General features: G+C 44.2%; 1 protein-coding gene across 3 annotated transcripts in view; it reads right to left on the reverse strand.

Moving 5' to 3' along the window:
* The window catches only part of HMGXB3 (HMG-box containing 3), a 1,885,602-nt gene that overhangs the window by 1,032,120 nt on the left and 834,673 nt on the right, over window positions 1-18,809 (reverse strand). For all 3 annotated transcript variants that reach the window (XM_069654075.1, XM_069654073.1, XM_069654076.1), the window contains one exon: window positions 1,124-1,221. In XM_069654075.1, coding sequence (XP_069510176.1) covers window positions 1,124-1,221 — 98 coding nt within the window. The remainder of the gene's footprint in view (window positions 1-1,123; window positions 1,222-18,809) is intronic.

Consider the following 18,809-nt stretch of genomic DNA (forward strand, 5'->3'; position numbering starts at 1 on the left):
AGATTGACCTGTCCAGAGAGTTGACCATGACTGCATTCCGAGCTGACGACCTGACATTGAACACACGTGCCATGTGATGTTTGCCATGAAGCAGCAAGAATTCTGAGGAGTGTCTCCTGGAGGCCTTCGGGTGTGAACACAATATCTGTTCTGCCCAGAGAATGTGCGTGGGATGAAACTTGCTTGCTGGATGAATTCCAGGCTGCTGAGTGATTTGCCATGGGAAAGTCCTCGTTGTTCCTGATGTTTTCAAATCAACATCTTTGCATTTTTGCTACAAGTCTGTTTTGCGAGCTGTTTGCACAGACGGCGACAGAAGAATGTCAACTGATTGCCTTTTACCTTTTGACCCGGACATGAAGGGCTGGAGCTAGGGGGCAAGGGATGGAGTTGATACGTATGGGCAGAAAAAAGGCACTGACACGTATTTACTGGTGCTTAGTTTTTATTGAGAAAATCTTTGGCTCATGTGTGGACAAACATAAGGTCATTGCTATTTGAAAGTTGCCATCTGCATTGTTCTGAGACAACACTCTGAACAAGAGAGCGATTGATACACTCCGTATCAAAGGATAGACTAGGGAAAGTTTTTGGACTGAGGGAAAGTTGAGGAACGTGCTTTGGAATCTGTTTGATCGGCACCCACATGAATCCAACAATGTGCTCGAAGAGGCCTGCTTGCAATGCAGTGAGCATTAATTATCTTTTGTGAAGTGGCCTATGTCAGTGAGGCTCCATGATGGTCACTGAAGAATGTCCACTTGCTGGACACTGGAACTATGCCCAACTAGGGCAGAGGGGAGCAAAATGGTGGACAGGTGGGAGGGAAGTCAAAATCTGAAACGAAAAGGAGATAACCAGAGCCCTCAGGGTTTTCCTTGCCATGCAGGAGAAAGCCACCCATGTGTGTTTTTCCCTTCAATTCTAGAACCTCTACTCCTAAATTTAATTTAAGAAAGTCAAAATTACAATTTCCAGAATGTCAAGAAAAAAGTAGGACTGGATGACTCGTGCATGGCATGGGAAAACCTAGGAGCTCCGTGTGAAATAATATGATTTTGACAGGCACATTCTAAAAAGAAGAGTTGAGGACAACAACTAGAATTAAAATAAATACACTTACCTTCCGATCTTCAGGCTTTGGAAGACTATGCACAGAATGACCCAACTGTTTCAGTGTGCTGGGCTTCAGGCCGGTAGGGCGCACAGGAGAATGAACATCTATAAATGACAAAAATGTCGCTATCAGAAGGACAATAAATTATTAGTGGAAGTTGCTCCCTAACCACAGACTTATGGGAAGACATTCAGCCATTGACATGCGTTCACCTGCCCACACCCAGTGGGTATCCATACCCCACCATCAAGCCTGTCTCACCACTATCTGCACTTAGCCAGTCACAAACCAGCATTAGCAAAGCTGAAAAATGCTGTTAAGATGGGGTTTCAGAACCAGTCCTGCAGGTGGCTTCTGAGAGGCCACTCTAGTTGATGAACAGGGAATTTGACACTAAGGTCTAGCCAAACTATTAAGGTATATGGAGTACTCACACAACAGACAAGTACAAAAATACTATTTGATTAGGCCCTTCAATCTCTAAGCATGTAAAGAAACAAAAAAAAGAATCCATCCCTAAATGTTCCTATAAACACATACGTATATACACAGTTGGTTATCTCAAAGTGAGATCACCTACACTTAAAACAGTTGTAATAGTTCAAGATAATTGAAACAAGTAGAACTGTAGGCAATAAAGTGAAAAGAGTAATGCAATCAAAAACATACACCCTCCCTTAGAACTAAAATGCCCATTTAACTTAAGAAGCCCTTCCCTACCAGGTAAGCAGCCCAAGCGCCTCCAAAAGGCTAGCACCTATGCAGTGAGATGTAAGTCTTACATGTCCCAGAACAGGTACTTGCAATGTAACAGGTGAATACAAGTTCCAGATGTAATGCACCTAAGGAAAGACGGGAAGTAGATCCAAATCCCCGTATACTAGGGGTTACCCTGGGAGGATCCTTGGCCAGAACGCCACTGAACACCACCAGGCAAGGGAGAGTTAGGGAGTGGACTTTACACCAAAGTAATCTTTATGTCAGTGGGGGGTAGGAAACAGGTATGCAAGCTCCCTCCCCAAACTCAGATATTCTGAAGGACCACCCTTAGGGCCCGCAGAATCACTGGGGCCATTTCTGTCATTGGTCCGGTTGCAGGGGGTCCATGGGCCACAGGTGCAGTGGCTGGGGCAGCAGAAGCATTGGCTGGTTTCAGCTTTGTGATTGGGTCGGACTAGACAGGGGGCCTACAATCGAACATGGTTCCAGTAATCTTCCAGAAGGACAGCTCAGACACCTCAGAAGCAAATTTCCCGTTAATTAGAGTGTGGCTGGTAAGACTCTTGAGTAAAAAGACAGCTCAGCTCAGGAAGGCTCTCTTTTGTGTGAAGAGCAGCAGCAGGAAGACTGGTCTTAGGCAACACGTTGATGACCTGCAGAGTCCCAAGCTGCAGCTCAGGACATCGACCAATGCCCAGGAGATGCCTTGTACTAAGCTGGCCAGCACACCAGATGGTTCCGGGACACTTCTGAAGGCTTGTTGGTCCCAACAGCACAAAGGTTGAGGCACTGAAGAAGGTTTTATGTGGATTGTTACAGAGGCAGGGTTTCATTGGGACTTGGCTGGAATCAGTGCTGCTCATCTTCAGCAGCAGTATTTGGGTCTTAAGCATGTTGTTCCTCTTTTTCTGGGTCTTGGCTCCAGTCAAAAATCTGGTGACTGGCTGCAGGAACGCCTTTAATCCTAAATTTCAGCTGGGGCTAACCCAGCCCACCAATGATGAGGATCTGCACCATTCAAATTGGCAAAAGCTGTCCAATCATGGAGAGCCTGTTGCCCGAGATCTGCCCGCAACAAACATCTCATGTATGGAAAGTAGATTTGGAGCAAGACGGTGCCAACCCGTACATCCGGCTAGCTGAATACAATGCCATTTTGCTCTACAACTTCAAGCTGGAGCCCAGGAAAGGGGCTTACCATATATGGCATTTGCTGACCTGGGCGCATGTGCAGAAAGCCAAAAAGCAAAATGACCAAAGGACAGAGTGAAAACCACAGGTCACAGCTATTTTGCATATATGGTATTCAAAATGGAATTATGCTGGTAAAACGAAAACATTATAACAAAATAATCTGCTGCCATCTGCTTGTTTTCTGGTGGACAGATGTATCAAAGGCCAACCTATATTGTGACAGGAACAACTCTGGGAAGCTGTAGCCAAACCAGTTTAGGTAGCAGTGACAGGCAGTTTAGGCTGCGCTCTTTAAAGGGGGTGAGCTTGTAAAGGGTCCACAATGAGGTCACACACTGGGAATCACAGATTACACTTAGACAGGATGTATAAAAATACAGTTATTTAATTATGGCCAAAACACACTATAGAAAAATTACTACAAGCAGGTAGACGTATCACACAACACTATCAAACTAAATAAATATATACATTCACTTGGTTACAAGGCATAATACAAATCAGATAATCCTGCTAAGGAAAGGTTAGACAAGTATTATGCACAAAAAGGTCCACAGAGATGATCCCTAGTTAAAATTGTCCAGCCCCAAGTTGCCTGAGGCCTTGTGCCCAATAGTTCAGGGTACAGTTCCACAGAACTTAAGATGCAGGAGAAAATGCAGATAGAGTCTCTGGGGTCCAGTGAAGGTTTCTTAGGGTTAGGGCTCAAGTTAGACTAATGCCCAAAAGCAGCCCCAACAGCAAGACATCTTTGCAAATAAGGGCATTTTCCCAACCCACAGCCAAATGTCAGGCTCTAGCCAGCCTGAATCCAGTGTTGCTATGGAGATGCCTTTGAAGCTTTCCAGTTTGAGTGGAGGGGAGGTGCTACCAGAAAGTCACACCTATGTGTCCTGGAAATCCTTTATCCCAGGCTGGAGCACTGCTGCAATGTCTGATGAGGGTGTGAGATGCTTCACCCTTGCCTATTGATATACCCCAGATGCTGGCCCACTTGGGGGGAGGTAGATCCTGTAGTCAGTCCTTTGAAGCCAGGGCCTAAAAGAAAAACCTATCCTGCTGATTTCACAGTAAATGTATTTATTTATTTAAGTCTTTCCTGAACCAGAAAGCAAGACGGATGGAATTAAATATCACATATATGTTTTAAAACACACCCCCATCACATTTCTATGCAAGGACAGAGCCTTAATTCAACATTTCACTTTTAAACATATGTTCTTGTTTGTAAAAAAGCACCATTTTACACATTGTTAATTTTCCTTGGCGGTCACTTTACAATGCAGCCTTCCTCTCATCCAATTTCTGAACCTTTCCAAAGACCCGGTCATGTTTCTAATGCACAGGCATCTGTTCAAATAAAAGATCCTTTGAAACGGACATGAGCTAGCAGAGATAGAGGGCTTTTTGTGAAGAGTTTAGCTGTGATATTTTGTTGCAAAAGTTAAGTGTTTTTGCGTATGGCTGAAGTGAAGTTCTTTGTTATTTCACACATCTTGCCTAGCACAGCCTGTCATTCAATGAGAAATGCCCCCCTTTTGCTGGAGCACAACCTGAATCTGGATGGACATAGCTGGGTCTCACTGAATCAGAACTGTGTACTGTTGAACAGATGAAAGAGCATCAGGGCGCAGTCATTTTAAAAGGCAGAATATTGTCTTTTTCAGTGATACGTTTTGAGCTCGCAGCATAGCAACGCTGCCTTTGGCTTCTTTTCTCTGGTGCAAATGAAGAAAATACTGGCAGTAATTCTCGGGGTGTTCTGTGTTTCATCTTGCCCCATGTGTGGCTGGTAAGACAGTGCAGCCATTATTTTGGTGACTGCAAAGCGCAGTTTTAATGCAAGGCGATAGTGCTCAACAGAGCCAGTGCAGCCATTTTGCTGGTGACTGCTGAGATGTAGTTTGGTTATGTAGGGGAGTTCTGCTGGGCGGATAAATGTACCCCACAGAACACCGGCCCTTCTATTTACTTGCTAAGAATGTTCACTTTTTCGGCCGTAAGGTGTGTTTACTGCAACATGGATATGTCCACTTTGCCTCTCCTGAGGTCCGAATACACCTGGTTTCTTTTCACATAATCATTCAAACCCCTCACATTCCAAGTAAGGACGTTTTTCCGGTACCAGCCATTGGGTTTTGTTCCCTCCTGGTGGGTCAACCCTTGCTGACTCGGCGCCCACCGCCTCCCTCCCCTCTTGAGGTGATCCGATCAAGGATTTTACGTTCCTAGTCCACTTTAACTTACGTGCAGGCAAGCCCTTTCCCAACACACCATCCCAAACACCCCCAACTATGTACAACGGCCCAGAAATATGATCCTTGCTCAGGCCTCTCCACTTCTCGTATCAACCCCAAGCCGCCATATTTGAGGTTAGAACACAGCGGACGGGCACCTAAATAGTGCCCCAAAAAAATTGAACTAGGAAGGTGTGGCGGCAGCAGCCACAATTACGGGCTCCTCTGTCATAATATAAGATGCAGACCAATAGTGCCCCGCCTTCCAGAAAGAAACAAAAAAAAAAATATGAAATAAGCAAGCATCAAGGCATGATCAGGAAGGATTATCTCATAGCCAAATCCATTTTCCTTAAGGTGACTGTCCATCTACAGACGGCAGAGCACCGCACCATGCCACACTTACTGCCCGAAGTTCTCTAGATGCTCCTGGCTGTCGGCTGTATAGAACCCCCTTTGCGTTTCTCTCTGTCGTCATCTCTGTCCTCTTCACAAGGGCTCATCTTCTCCCTGTCCATGTGCCTGCGCTTCCTCTGGGAGGTCAAAGAACCACGTCCTGTTTTTATGTATGATTTCGTGGCTGGCTGATTAGATCAACATGCATTTCATTCCAGCAGCAAAAAGCGTGAATTTGGCCACCAAGAATTGTTCCTGGTTCTTTTGCACTTGGAAAGTGTAATCGGGGTAGACTGCCAGGTCTGCTGAACCTCTTCTAAGTTCCGACCTGCCTACAGTAGGCCAGTATTTTCTCTCTGTCCTTATAGTTCAGGGCCTTGGCTATAATCGATCTCTGGGGTGTTCCTGGTTAGCGCTCTATGTGCCCTTTCAATTGTAATGCCCTGTGTGAGGTTACTGGGCCCCATTTCTTGGAGTAGCATGTCCTCTATATATGCTGTGGAGTCCGCACCTTCCTCTCCCTCCAGCAGGCCTACTATGCGGATATAATTTCTCCTGGCTCGACCTTCCGCTTCTTCCACTCTGGTTTCCAGCAGGTTGACCTTCTGCTTCAAGACATGGACATCTGAATGCGTCTCCCGGAGTGCTCCTACAATCTCTTTCACTTGGGTCTCCAAAGTGGCCGTGCGCTCTGCCAAGATCTGCATGTCATGGGGCAACAGTCAAACATCGATCTGCACTACTTCAATCTGCGACCCCAACAAGGCCTTTAGGTCTGCTATTGCTAACATCACCTGGTTATGCAACTCCATGGACTCTCCCCCTTTCTCCTGCGCTGGATCCATGTCACTTCCAGGAACATGTTGCTTGGTTCTAGTAAAGCTGTCTAATGTGGGCTGGTTTGATATATTTATGGCCACTTTGGGAGGCATCCAGCCTGCCTCGTTCTCTGGCGATTGTTCGCAAACGTATTCTGCCCCAAGCCCCTCCAGTTGGACCCAGGGCACGATTATATGCGTCTTGCTGGTGACTGTTTACTAGCAAGGGCTTGTTATATATGCTATAGGCGCAGGAGGTGTTGCAGTCCCCCTGGGCACAATTAATGGCGTACTGGAATGCTCTTCCCAACAGCCTCCGACCCCTCACTGTTACTACACACTGAGGAATCCCTCACCCCAGTCCGATGTCCGGATCTGTCCCCTGGTGCCTTGTTTGTGATGGCTGCCAGCCGCGAGTTGTCTGATCAGCATATACGTGGCCTCCCAGGACGTGAGGGCCACGATGGCAGCTTCCCCAGTTTCACTGCTTAGCCCGGGTCCTCGAAGTAATGCTGCTATCCTGCTGCTCTGTGAATGCGTTATTTTTTCATGGTGCCCCGGGAGGGCTGCTGCTGCTGAGCTCTCCCGGCTCTTTTAAGTGCCCCTGGAGCTACTATTCGCAGCTCCTGAACATCACTGTGCTGCCCAGGTTAGTCGGGTCACGGACTTGCCTCTTGCTCTCGCTCTCAGGGGAGACTCAGACACCACCAGGGGGGCTATGCGCAACACTTCCCTTGTGTTTGTTGTGTAGTCCAAGGTACCGGGTAGTCCATAGCCGATCCTCTCTCCATGCCTACTCTGGGCTGGGCGCGCTAGTATCAGGGCGTCCGTCTGCTTCGAAAAGTGCACTACTTGGGTCCGCATCTTAGCCTCAAAAAGTGCGCTCCTGAAGTCCGCTTCGCTGACGCGTCCCCGGCAACCTGGTTGCTACCCCCCCTTGTGTGCTTCAGGCTCCTCTCGTCCTCCGAGCCTCCCACTCACTTTCAGAGTCGCTTTTACTTCGCGGCCACCATCTTGATTGCAGGTGTCGTCGGCAATCCCTCTCTTCCACTCTCTGCTTCTCTGCGGTGGCGAAATCTCTGCTCACCTTCTTCCAGCTAGGAACGTCCGTGGGGTACCACGTTTTCACTAATTTCCAGCTATATTCGAACTTTGGAACTTGCCATTTCTTACGGATCATTAAGGATCGAGCGGAAGCAGTCCGAGGAGACAACCTACTCCATGGCTGCAAGCCATGCCGTCCTACTGGGACTTCTACTTATATCCCCCGGCCAATACACTCATTTTTGATGTGCTATGCCTGATAGCCTATTTGACCACATCTGGGGTGCTTTTTAAACACTGCATTTTGTCAGTTGGACATTTCTATCACCCAGAAAGTGTATAGGGGAATAAGCTGGTGGTCGCCGTTTGATTTACCGTTGGCTACATCATTTTGTATACCTTTACCCCTGTAGCAGCCAAATTACCATATTTTTTGGCCATTTGGCCATTTGTGTACAAATGCATTTTAGAAGTCCTGCAACCCTACCATTTTGTTGTGTGGCAGTTTTTGGTTTGCTTCGACAAGGTACATCACCAACGACTGTTCTGCCTGAATAGGCTAGTTCAGAACCCACAGGCTTCTCAGTGAATGCATTATCCAGATTAGTTTGGAATTTCCCAGACCGCTCATTCCACATCAACCAATCAATCAATTCAGCTTTATTTTCCATATAAGCACAGTTACAATGCACATACATAATATAAACATTTTCAAAAGATAAAATATGAAAATGAGGCAAATAATTAAATACAGAGCAAGTTGAAATGTAAGACAAATAATTCCATGGGGCCCAAATTAAATTATTTTTTATTTATAATTTAATGTGATCTAGTATCAAAGAAACTCTTCACATAAAATGTACATCACTATAAAATACACAATCATTTTATTTATTTATTTATTTGTATTTTTAAAGCGCACAACAGCCCATGGGCATCGTGGCGCTGTTACAGTGGTGAACAAGCTTGCTGGTTACATTAGAGAGGAAACTGGTTACATGGAAATGTACATTTATAGAGCAAATTAGAGAGACACAGTAATTGAGATAAGGAACATCTTGAGGTATGTGGTGAAGAGGAAGGGTGTATGTGGAAGAAAGGAGTTAGGTAAATAAGGTAGTTTTAAGTGATTTTCGAAAGGCAAGCAGTGATGGTTCTGCTCTGAGTGTGTTGGGAAGAGCATTCCAGCACTTAGGTGTAATGTGGGGGAAGCTAATGCCGCCGGCTTTGGCTCTTCTGATGGTGGGTATGCAGAGTTGGTTAGTGTGATGGCTTCTTTTGGGGCAGTCTGAGGAGTTCTTGTCTATGGTTTCGGATAAGTATGTAGGTGCGGTGAAGTTGATGCAATTATGAGTAATAGTGAGGATTTTGAAATTGATTCTTTAACTAACTGGGAGCCAGTGTGCATTTCGTCTTGCTTGGGATACATGGTCGTATTTAGGAATGTGCAAGGCGGCTCGGAGTGCATTATTTTGCACTATTTGGAGTTTGCTTAGGTTTTTGGATGAGGTGCCTGCTAGGAGGGCGTTACAGTAGTATAGCCTCGCTCCTATGGTGGCCCTAGCGATGCAGAGGCTGTTTTGGGAGGTAAGGAATGGTTTTATGGCATAGATGAGTTTAGTGGTGAGCGCGGAAGCGGAGGAGATGGCGCTGACATGTTGCGTCATTGAGAGTGTGGAGTCTAAATAGACTCCTAGAGTCTTTACAGATGCGGAAACTGGTATGTTCGTGTTGTCAATGGTGAAGTGGGAGTATTCAGGGCCGAGTTTGGCTAGAATTTCCTTGGGGGTTAGGATGATGATCTCGGTTTTATCACCGTTTAGGCAGAGGCCATTGGTGGCCATCCATGATTGAATGGTAGCATATATTTGGAGGAGAGGCTAAATAGGTTGACAAGGCTAGTCATATAGTAATGCACTGATAATGCACCATTATCACAGATTGCAGGATCACAGCAGAAGCAGCACGTATCGCGGACGGGTGAAGTGGGTGCCGGCAAAGAGGTCAAACTGATTACAGCTTACCTCCATTGCACCGGAGCATATGGGATGAGTGTACTGCCCCTATGCAGTACAGAAGAGCATGGGAAGGAACTCAAGTAGCATCAACGTGTATAAGTACATTAGATGCAGCGCTAGACTGCTAATATGCAAAGCTATGCAGTGCATAAATCATTAGGAGGTACTCGGGTAATAGCAATCAGATTAGATGCATTCAGTGTAACGCTAGGCTGCTCATATGCAAAACTATACAGTACAATGATCATGAGGTGGCAGTCTAGTAACATCAACAATTTATGGGCATTCCGTAAAGCTGTAGGCTACCAGCGTAGAAAACTATGCGGTTCGGAAATCATTGGGCGGCACTAGAGGAACAACATCAACTTTGGTGCCTTCAGTGGAATGCTGGGCAACTGGTATCCAAGGCTCGGCAGTTCAAAAGTCATAGGCGCCCGTTCGAACGCTGTGGGAGGCACACTGGCACATCATCATCACAGCTTATAAAACAAACACTAAAGGAAAACGTAACCAAAACTAATCTATTCCTATTCATGCACAAAATGATAAAATGTTAACACACATTAATAACATTTCCTTTAAATTCTCAATCCTTAATTTAGCAGCGACTATAGTCCATATTTTGAAAAGTGCATTATGCATAACTTCCATGTGGTCCGGCTCTTTATGCAATCCAGGTCATGAACATGCCTGCCCAGCACTCGTATACAAAGATCCATAGTATTGATATTGCGTCAATACATGCCTTGGGGTTTCCAATTAAGCAGGTATTTTACATATTCGGCATATCCTATGTTCCAATTTAATCCCCTGTCTTGGACCTATGACACTCAAGATAGGTAGTTGGTTTATTCTAAGTAACAACACAAATATCTGTACTTTCTCCACCGGGCAGATCATGAAATATCTTTGAGGAGTTAGAAACCTGTGCATGCTCTCAAATATTTCCCCATATGATTTTAACTTCCGTAATGTCTCATAATTCAAATTCCAGTCGCAGGTTCTCTGCTTTACTTTCCACCTACGACAGAGTGGTTAAATCCTGGGACTGGTCTGAGTCCAATTGAGCAATTCAAAGTACTTCTTGCACACAATTTCCAACCAAATGCTACCTTTGCTATTTGCTTCTATTTGGGCTATTAAAGGGTTCACAGCCCTAAGTACAGTGCACCTTGGTTCTTTCAATATCCTAAAATATAGAGAACTCCTCTTTTCAGCTACCTGTCCTTCTAAAAATGATAGCCCCATCTCAAGCCTCATTGCAGAAATAGGTACACAGGGAGGTAAGTGTAAGATCTTTCTCCAAAACCCACTTTCCACGATATGAAGTCCATACTATCCTCAAGCCCATACAGCATGGATGGGCAAAAGCACTGTCTATACAGTCACCAAAACCCAACCATGCTGTATCCTGCTGTTCCCCTGGCATATTGGCAGTACGTACCATTAGCAGGAGGACCTTTGTTTTCATTTCCTTTACCAGGGAACCATATCCCACCTTTCCTTCAATGTTCACTGACAAGTACCTATCATTTTCCACCTATTCCAGTTTTTTCCCACAAAGCCAAAGGGTAGGACAAGGCACCATCCTCATGAAATTGCATTAACTTCGTTTTAGAGTTCATTTTCCACTATATATTGCTAAAAGGCCCTGGAAGAGCTATTCATTCCTCTGCAGGTGTGGTTCAATAAAACCAAATCCAAATTAAATTAAGCAAATCATATATCTTGTATTGTCCTTCTCCACTCCCATGTATTAATAATGTAGCCAGAAACTGCAAAGGCAGGAATGTAATGTAGATTTACATCTTACAAACATCAACTTACATTTTGTGTTATAAACCTTGGAATCAGCCATTTCCTTCTTATCTTTGTGTACAGAAGGCAGAGTAGCAGATTATGGATCTCACTCTAGACTACAGCTGAACAAAATGTAGTATAATCATATTTTTACCATCTGCTCGTAAACTCTGCCATTCAATCTGAATATTAGATATGGGATCCTTCTTCTGGGTGGAAAGATTTCATCCAGACATTGTTCGACGGAGAATGACATCTTATGGGCAAGGTATCCTTTAAATCTAGTGAGTAATCGTGAATTTAAGTTAGCTATCCAGATGAAAATGTTTTAATCTATGCTTTACACCACTCGCATCCTTTCTTGTGACAGTCTTCGATTCCTGCAGCAGGTCACTCTGGCCAATGTATTCGAAAAAATTCTTCATGTGTTTTTACCACTTCTACTGCTCCCATTCTTCGAGTGTATAACATCCCACGTTACTTCTTTGTAGAAAGTCAGTTCCTTTGCTCACTGTATACAAATCCACTATACAGGATTGAAAGCCGTTACATAATTTATAGGTATACTTTCAATTTCCCAAAACAATGGGACAGTAGAACACATTTGTGGTAGGCTAAGTATTTGTTTCACAAACTTATATTCAGCTTTTGACAAATTGTGAGTTAAAAGATAACCCTATAAATTGCTGCAGTTTACTGCGCCAAGGACTGCTTGAGATGTGTAAACCTTTATAGTCAACATGGGTAGATGATTCCCTTTCTTTATTGCTTGAAGGAAGACGCCAGACCTAAATGCTTTCAATAACCGGATTGTCTGTATAAAATAGGACACTTAGTTTTCTTTACCCAATTGACAGGGTGTCTGCATCTAAGTTTAGGAGTTTAGTTGCAAGGTCATTTATATAAAGCTACATTTATATATCAATATACATCTGAGTGGGTCTGCCTAAGTGGTTGGAAGTTTGGCTGGCTGGCAAAACTTGTATAATGAATGCCTGTGAGTTGGTGACCTGGCATAGCCAGTCCATGTGTGAGTCTTTTTATCTGGATGACACTCTGTATCATATCCATTTTTAATTTAATTTGTGAGATGGACGATTCCTGATTTTGCTGCAACCTTCCCTACTGACTGCGCCCTGTCCTCCTGTGTAAGTCTCCTTCTTCTGGCTTATTGGAAAATGCCTTGTTGGCCTCTCTGCTGCTTCACTCTGGCCTACTGGAACCTCTGGTTGTCATTCCTGTATCATGTTCTAGAATAGATGGTTCAACAGGGACTCTGAGACGCATAAGGGGGCAACTGAAGTAGTCAAGTAAATGGGGGTGGGGATAGAAGGTGTTATTGCTTAACACATGTAGTCCTTTATAAATGGGTAGTTTATAGCTAGCTAATGATTATACACAAGGTTTCCTTATCAGAAATAAACTGTCAGTAAACCAACAATGTTATAGGTAGGTTCCTAATTTAAGGCTAAGAAATTGCTCAAAGTGTAATCCGATGCCTACCCCTGCACGTTTTTTAAATATAGGATCACATATATTAAGGTTGTAATTCCCCACATTCTTTTAATTGAGATGGGCCCCTTCTAAGCCCCTAATGGTACAATACGTTGTGGCCAGTTTGCAACTTTCTATGAGAAAACTACCCTCATGAATACAAATTAGTTGGTGTTAGGGAGAATTCTCTCTTTAGGCTGAATTTCCTAACCTAGTGAGTCCCCCAGCAGCTTTGCTGGATTTCTGGAGTTTGTTTTTTTCTCCTGCCAAGAGTGAGACTCTTTTTCTCCCACTCGTGGACATGATTTGTGGTGTTCCTTTGACTGTTAATGTGTTTTATGGGCTATGGGGTCCTTTACTCCATAGGGTCTCACGTGTTTTTACTATGTGTGTTACACAGCACCCTCCGTGCAGTGACACAGGGGTGTCATAGTGACACCCCACCATAGACTCCATACCCTGGGACTGACTACTGTCTCCCAGGGCATGTAAAGTCACCATTGACTTTACTAGTCTTAAATTCTGAACAGAACCAGTGCAAACCATCATATTGTGGACGTACTGGCTGGGGCAATTCAATTGCTCCGGGGTCTGTTAGTCGAGGGGGCACGTCTCCGTCCCCCCTGATCGAGTTTTGGCTGGTGGCAGTGAATACTACGTTTTATATTCAACCGCAAATATTTTCCTATGGGATTTCCCATTGTTTTAGGCTACTATCTTTATTTAATTATTTACGGTAGCCTCGAACATACCGCCGGTTTATTTAATTAATATTAATTCTCCGGTTGGTATTTTTTGCCAAAACTTGATCCTAAAATGGCGTTTGTGTTCTCTTCTGTGACTCCAACCCAAGTCAAGCCCTTTGTTCCACTTTTTGGCAGGCTTCTCCACAGAAGCCCTCCAAAGTGGTGCCACTCTGTCTGGCGTACTTAGGAGGGGTGGAGGGGAATTTAGGCACCCTGGACTGAGTTGCCTAGGCAACTCAAGTCGCACTCCGTCCTGATTGGCCCAAGTGGTGAGCCGGCATGTTTGAGTGACAGCTAGGCTGAGTGAATGGGGGTTTTCTGCATAAAAGCAGGGCTTTGGGGACTGGAACTTCAGAAGTCGCCACAGGACCTAAGAATCCGACGAGGGAGAAGCTGAGCCGACCTGCCACGACACCACGCTGGACCGTCTCACCACTTTTCCCAACGACAGAGGAGATCTCCTGCCGGAGAGTCTTCTTCCTTTGACTGGTGGGGATAACCAGTTTCACCGTCTTTTCGCCTTCCCGACGTACCTCGTGGCCGCCTTGCCTGTGCCAAGCACCCCGGCAACCGGGATACCACGTTTTACCACGACCGCGAAACAAAGGTACCACCTTTAACCGGAAAACTCTGTGGCTGGTTTCTTCCATGGTAGTGCAACGACCTTCATCTTTCCTCCAAGTCGAGATCTTCTCTTCCCCTGGACGACGACGCAACTTGCACCCACTGTCAGGAACAACTGCCACCGCTGGAGGATCCTTCCCATTTAAGGTACCGTGTCCCGCCTGGCTTCCCTTGCTACCGACTGTACGGGGTAGATTTAGTCCCCGGCTTTCGAACCTGGGTTAGCCTGGGGCACCCTGGCTAAACTTTCCTAAGCCTCTCTAAACTCTTTTTGAACCCTCTGCTAGACTTTCTAAGCCTAGTGTAACTGTGTGAACCTGGGCGCATTTGTGCTCTGCTCTCTCTAAGAGTGGGCCCAGCCTTTGGACTTTGGCTCACCAGTTACTTTTGCTCTTCTGCCTTGCTAACAGTGTTCCTGAACCTTAGAGTGGTGTACCTTTCCATATTCTGTCTTTTTCCCTCCCCTTCTCACAAACTTACTGGAGTGCCATTTAGTTAAGCGCTCACTCTGTATGAAAATAAGTGGTGTTTTACTGTGACTTATCTGATAAGGAAAAAGGGGTGTATATATTACAATAGTAACTGTGTTTAGAATATTTTTACAACAAGAGTGCTGGAGTGTTTCAAACCGTCTGTTTTAAATAAATAATTATATACTTTGATACCAAAGCTCTGGTCAGTGTTTGCTTGTATTATTATATCTGAGTGCCTATTGTGTATACTACGCATACTGCCTAACTCTCTTGAGGGAAGTCTGACTGCTCAGCCACAGCTACCAGGTAAACCTGGGTGGTACAGACTGCTACCAAGTGGGTTTACTGCCAACACCTGTAGTCTTAAATCTAAGGGAACTGCACAGGTTTCTGCCTAACACTGGTGTACAGCGGTGGGATTTGTATTGAGTATACACTTTAGAGTGCTTTGGGATACCTTAGTACAAGTAACCACAAAGTTTAGCACTGAAAAAGTAATCTTTCTAACATATCAACTATGGAAACTTATAGTCAAGAGTCCCTTGCTACAAAGACTGCTGATTGTTTAAGAGTACTATGTAAGCATAAGAACCTCCTGACTAAAGGCAAGAAAATGGAATTAATAGAAAGGTTGTTAGCTAACCAAAGTCTGGATGATGGTTCAGAGGAACCTACCATGACAGAAAATGTAGATAACAGTATAGAAATTGATATTGATCAAAATGTTGATAATCTTGAGGAAGAGTCAGAAGAGGAGGGTGAGGCTGCTGTGATTATCCTCCCTAGGCCTCTGTCTGCTCTACCTGCTGTACCTACTGGGCCTTTGCCAAGCCCCACACATAGTCCTCAATATCTTGAATTAGTGAAAATGAAACTTGAACTAGAGTTCAAGAGACTGAATACTCAGGCTGAACAGAGACATCAGGAAATTAATCAAGAACTAAGGCTAAGGGAAATGGAGCTCAAGCATGAGCTAGAAATGAAGAGATTATCTGTCGAAAATGCTTCTCTCTCTGGCTCCTCTAGAAGTTTCAGTCCTAAAAGACCCCGGATGCCTAAAGAATTGCTTGGTATGTATGAGCCTAAGTTGGATGTGTTGGATTGGTTGTCTCTGTTTGAATATAATCATGGGCTCCAGAACATCACAAGAAATGACTTACTCACCTGGTTATTCTCTAGGCTTCCCCCTGTTGCAACTGATGTGGTAATGGAGTTGGGGGAGGAGGATAGGAAAGAGTATGAATGTGTGAAACTAGCTCTGATAGCTAGATTTGGGAAGACCCCTTCCCAGTATCTTAAGAGGTTTAGAACCCTCAAAAAGCATGATGGTACCACTTGGGCCACCTGGGTGAGTGAAGGGTTGAAAAACTTAGAGGGATGGATTAAGGGTTACAAAGTGAACACTTATGAAGGTATGAAGAATCTTTTTTTTATTTTTTTTAATTTTATCAGTTTCTTACAAACCTTTAAAATGATTACAAACAAAACACAAAACACAACACATAATCAGAACACGTCATCCTTTAGGAGTCCCTTAGAAATACCCCTCCCAGTTATCAAACGCGTAGACAATGCACTGTCGTCGTTACTCATCAGCCGACAATATATTCAGGCGTTTTTCAATTAACATTAGAAGTCAAGTTAGTGGTAATATCAGTTTCATGTCCCATCCTTGAAACATATAGGCCCACCAGTCGTCGGCACAACGGGAGGGGTAATTTAGGCCCCAAGTGAATTGTCCTTTCTGTGCGAAGTGCCGTGCAGAATAGCACCAAATGCTTCAGGGTTTCCTTATCTTTAGCGCATAATCTACACGTTAAGGTTGAGACTTTGTTTGTTCTCCATGACGCCAACCGCTCGTTAGTTTTAAATGCGTTCAGACGCAGCATCATGAACACTCTTTGAGCCTGTGAGTCTGGAAACATCTCAATATAGCGTTGTAGCACGTTAAATGGCCTTGTTTCAAGCGGGGTGTCCATCATGGAGGCTGTGGCACGTTGTGAGCAAGTTTGCTCCCAGTCCGCGCGCCAGATTTTCAATTTGTCAGCATTCGGGTCATTATGCAGCATATCCAGGCTGATTCCGTGATCACTCAAGATCTCTTCGCATCTTTTAGACCATAATGACACCATGCTATTATTAGCTGGCAATGGGTCATGAAAGATGTCAAATTGTGGTATGTGCTCACGCTGACGAGATTTCCAAAACAAACTTACTAGGGCCCAGCATACCCTAGCATGTAGCGAGATAAGCGAGAGTTCATACCTCACACAAGATGTCGGAATTCCCCTTGGCAAAGACAAAACTTTAGACCAAAAACAGTGCTCCAGCGATGACCATGTATCATGACTGCAACCCAAGGCATTTTCAGCACCATAGAATAACACTGGGATTACCTTTTGATGGTAAAAAGCTAGGACTGGTTTTAGTGAAAATTTCCCAAATTTTTTCTGTATGATGACCGCTTGACTGGCCAGTTGTTTGCATTTCCTTTTATTTTCAATAATCCATGGTCCATCGTTGATTGATGAATTTATTAGCATTCCGAGATATTTTACGTTCTGAATTATGTGAATGGCGTCCCGACCCAAGTGCCATCTTGGTTGTCTCAACTTGTTTTGTCTTCCGCTGTTAAGATTCTTTAACACCAAAATTTCACATTTTTTTGTGTTTATTACCAAGTGGTTAGATGCAACATATTGGGCAACCGCATTCAGTTTCCTCTGTAGGCCGACAGGTGTTAGGTCCATAATAACGAGATTGTCAGCGTATAACAGCCAACTTAGACGGGTCTTATCAATCTTCGGGGGAAATGATCTTACAGAGTCAATTGCCAACCCAATATCTGAGATGAATAGACTGAATATTGCGGCAGCTAAGGGACAGCCTTGTTTTACCCCTTTATAGGTTTTGATTGGGGTAGTTATATTTCCAGATCGATCCAACCGGATTTTTATGGAGGTTTCGGAGTGCAATTCTCGAATTGCTGCCATTAAGTCAGCTGGACAGCCCCAACTTTGTAGTTTTGACCACAAGCGAGGCCTGTCGATGGTGTCAAAGGCACTTGAGAAGTCGATAAAGGCCAAATATACCTTAGATTTAGATTTTATCGCTTCCATTTTCATCAGGTTCAGGAGTAACAAGTTTAATGAGCAGCCCACTTGCTTCACAAAGCCAGATTGTCTTTTATCTACATGATTAGACTCGATTGCCCAGGTCACCAGTTTTTGCTGTAACATTGTGGCGTAGATTTTCCCCAGAGTATCTAGTAATGCCAGTGGGCGATAATTTTTTGGGCATGTTCTGTCCCCTTTCTTGAATATCGGGACAATAATAGCGGATTTCCAGGATTTAGGAGTCTTCTGGGTTTTACATATTCTGTCAAATAGGGTTATGCATATTGATGCCCATAGCTCAGGCTGCTGTTTAGTCGTGAAGTTGGTAAGACCATCCGGTCCAGGAGCTCTAGATTTTTTTGCCTTGTTAATTATAGACACAATCTCCTCTCTTGGAAACGTCAAATCCCATGGTTTCGAAGTTGGTTCCAACGTAGTGATGCCAGGGACTTCTGCTTTGTAGAGGGCTTCGAAGTGGTCAACCCAAGCTGCTTCCGAGACCATGCTGGACTGCAATGCCGTTTGAGGAGCTTGAAAGTTATTAATGAGTCTCCAGAAGTCACTCGAGTTTTTATTCTTTAGGGTGGCTAGCATCTGTTCCGCGTCGTTTTGCACTAGAATGCGTTTATGCATTTTCAACCAGTTCTTATATTTTTGCTTCAACGCCTTTGTTTCCAATTTGTGAGTGTCAATGTCAAGAGACTTAGCTCTCCTAATGGCCGCACGCATCTTTCGTTTTTGAATCAGGATCTCGAGATCGAAGTGATGGGCACGGACCATGTTGAGATTTTTTAAGCCCACTTTTGCAGTTCTGAATTGTGTCAATAGTTGATCACATTCAAGGTCAGCACTCAGTTGACATTATATTAAAAAACCATTATATTAAAAAAAAGACAGTCAAAAGAGGCCACGGAAGTTGACAGCACTGGATCATTACGCCCTTGACTTCGCTCTCCTCCAGTCTTTTTTTTTTTTTTTAAATATATTTTTATTGTTTTTTTCAAGAAACATA

Source organism: Ambystoma mexicanum, chromosome 3q, assembly GCF_040938575.1.
Source record: "Ambystoma mexicanum isolate Mex_15411 chromosome 3q, UKY_AmexF1_1, whole genome shotgun sequence".
Classification (NCBI taxonomy): Eukaryota; Metazoa; Chordata; class Amphibia; order Caudata; family Ambystomatidae; genus Ambystoma; species Ambystoma mexicanum.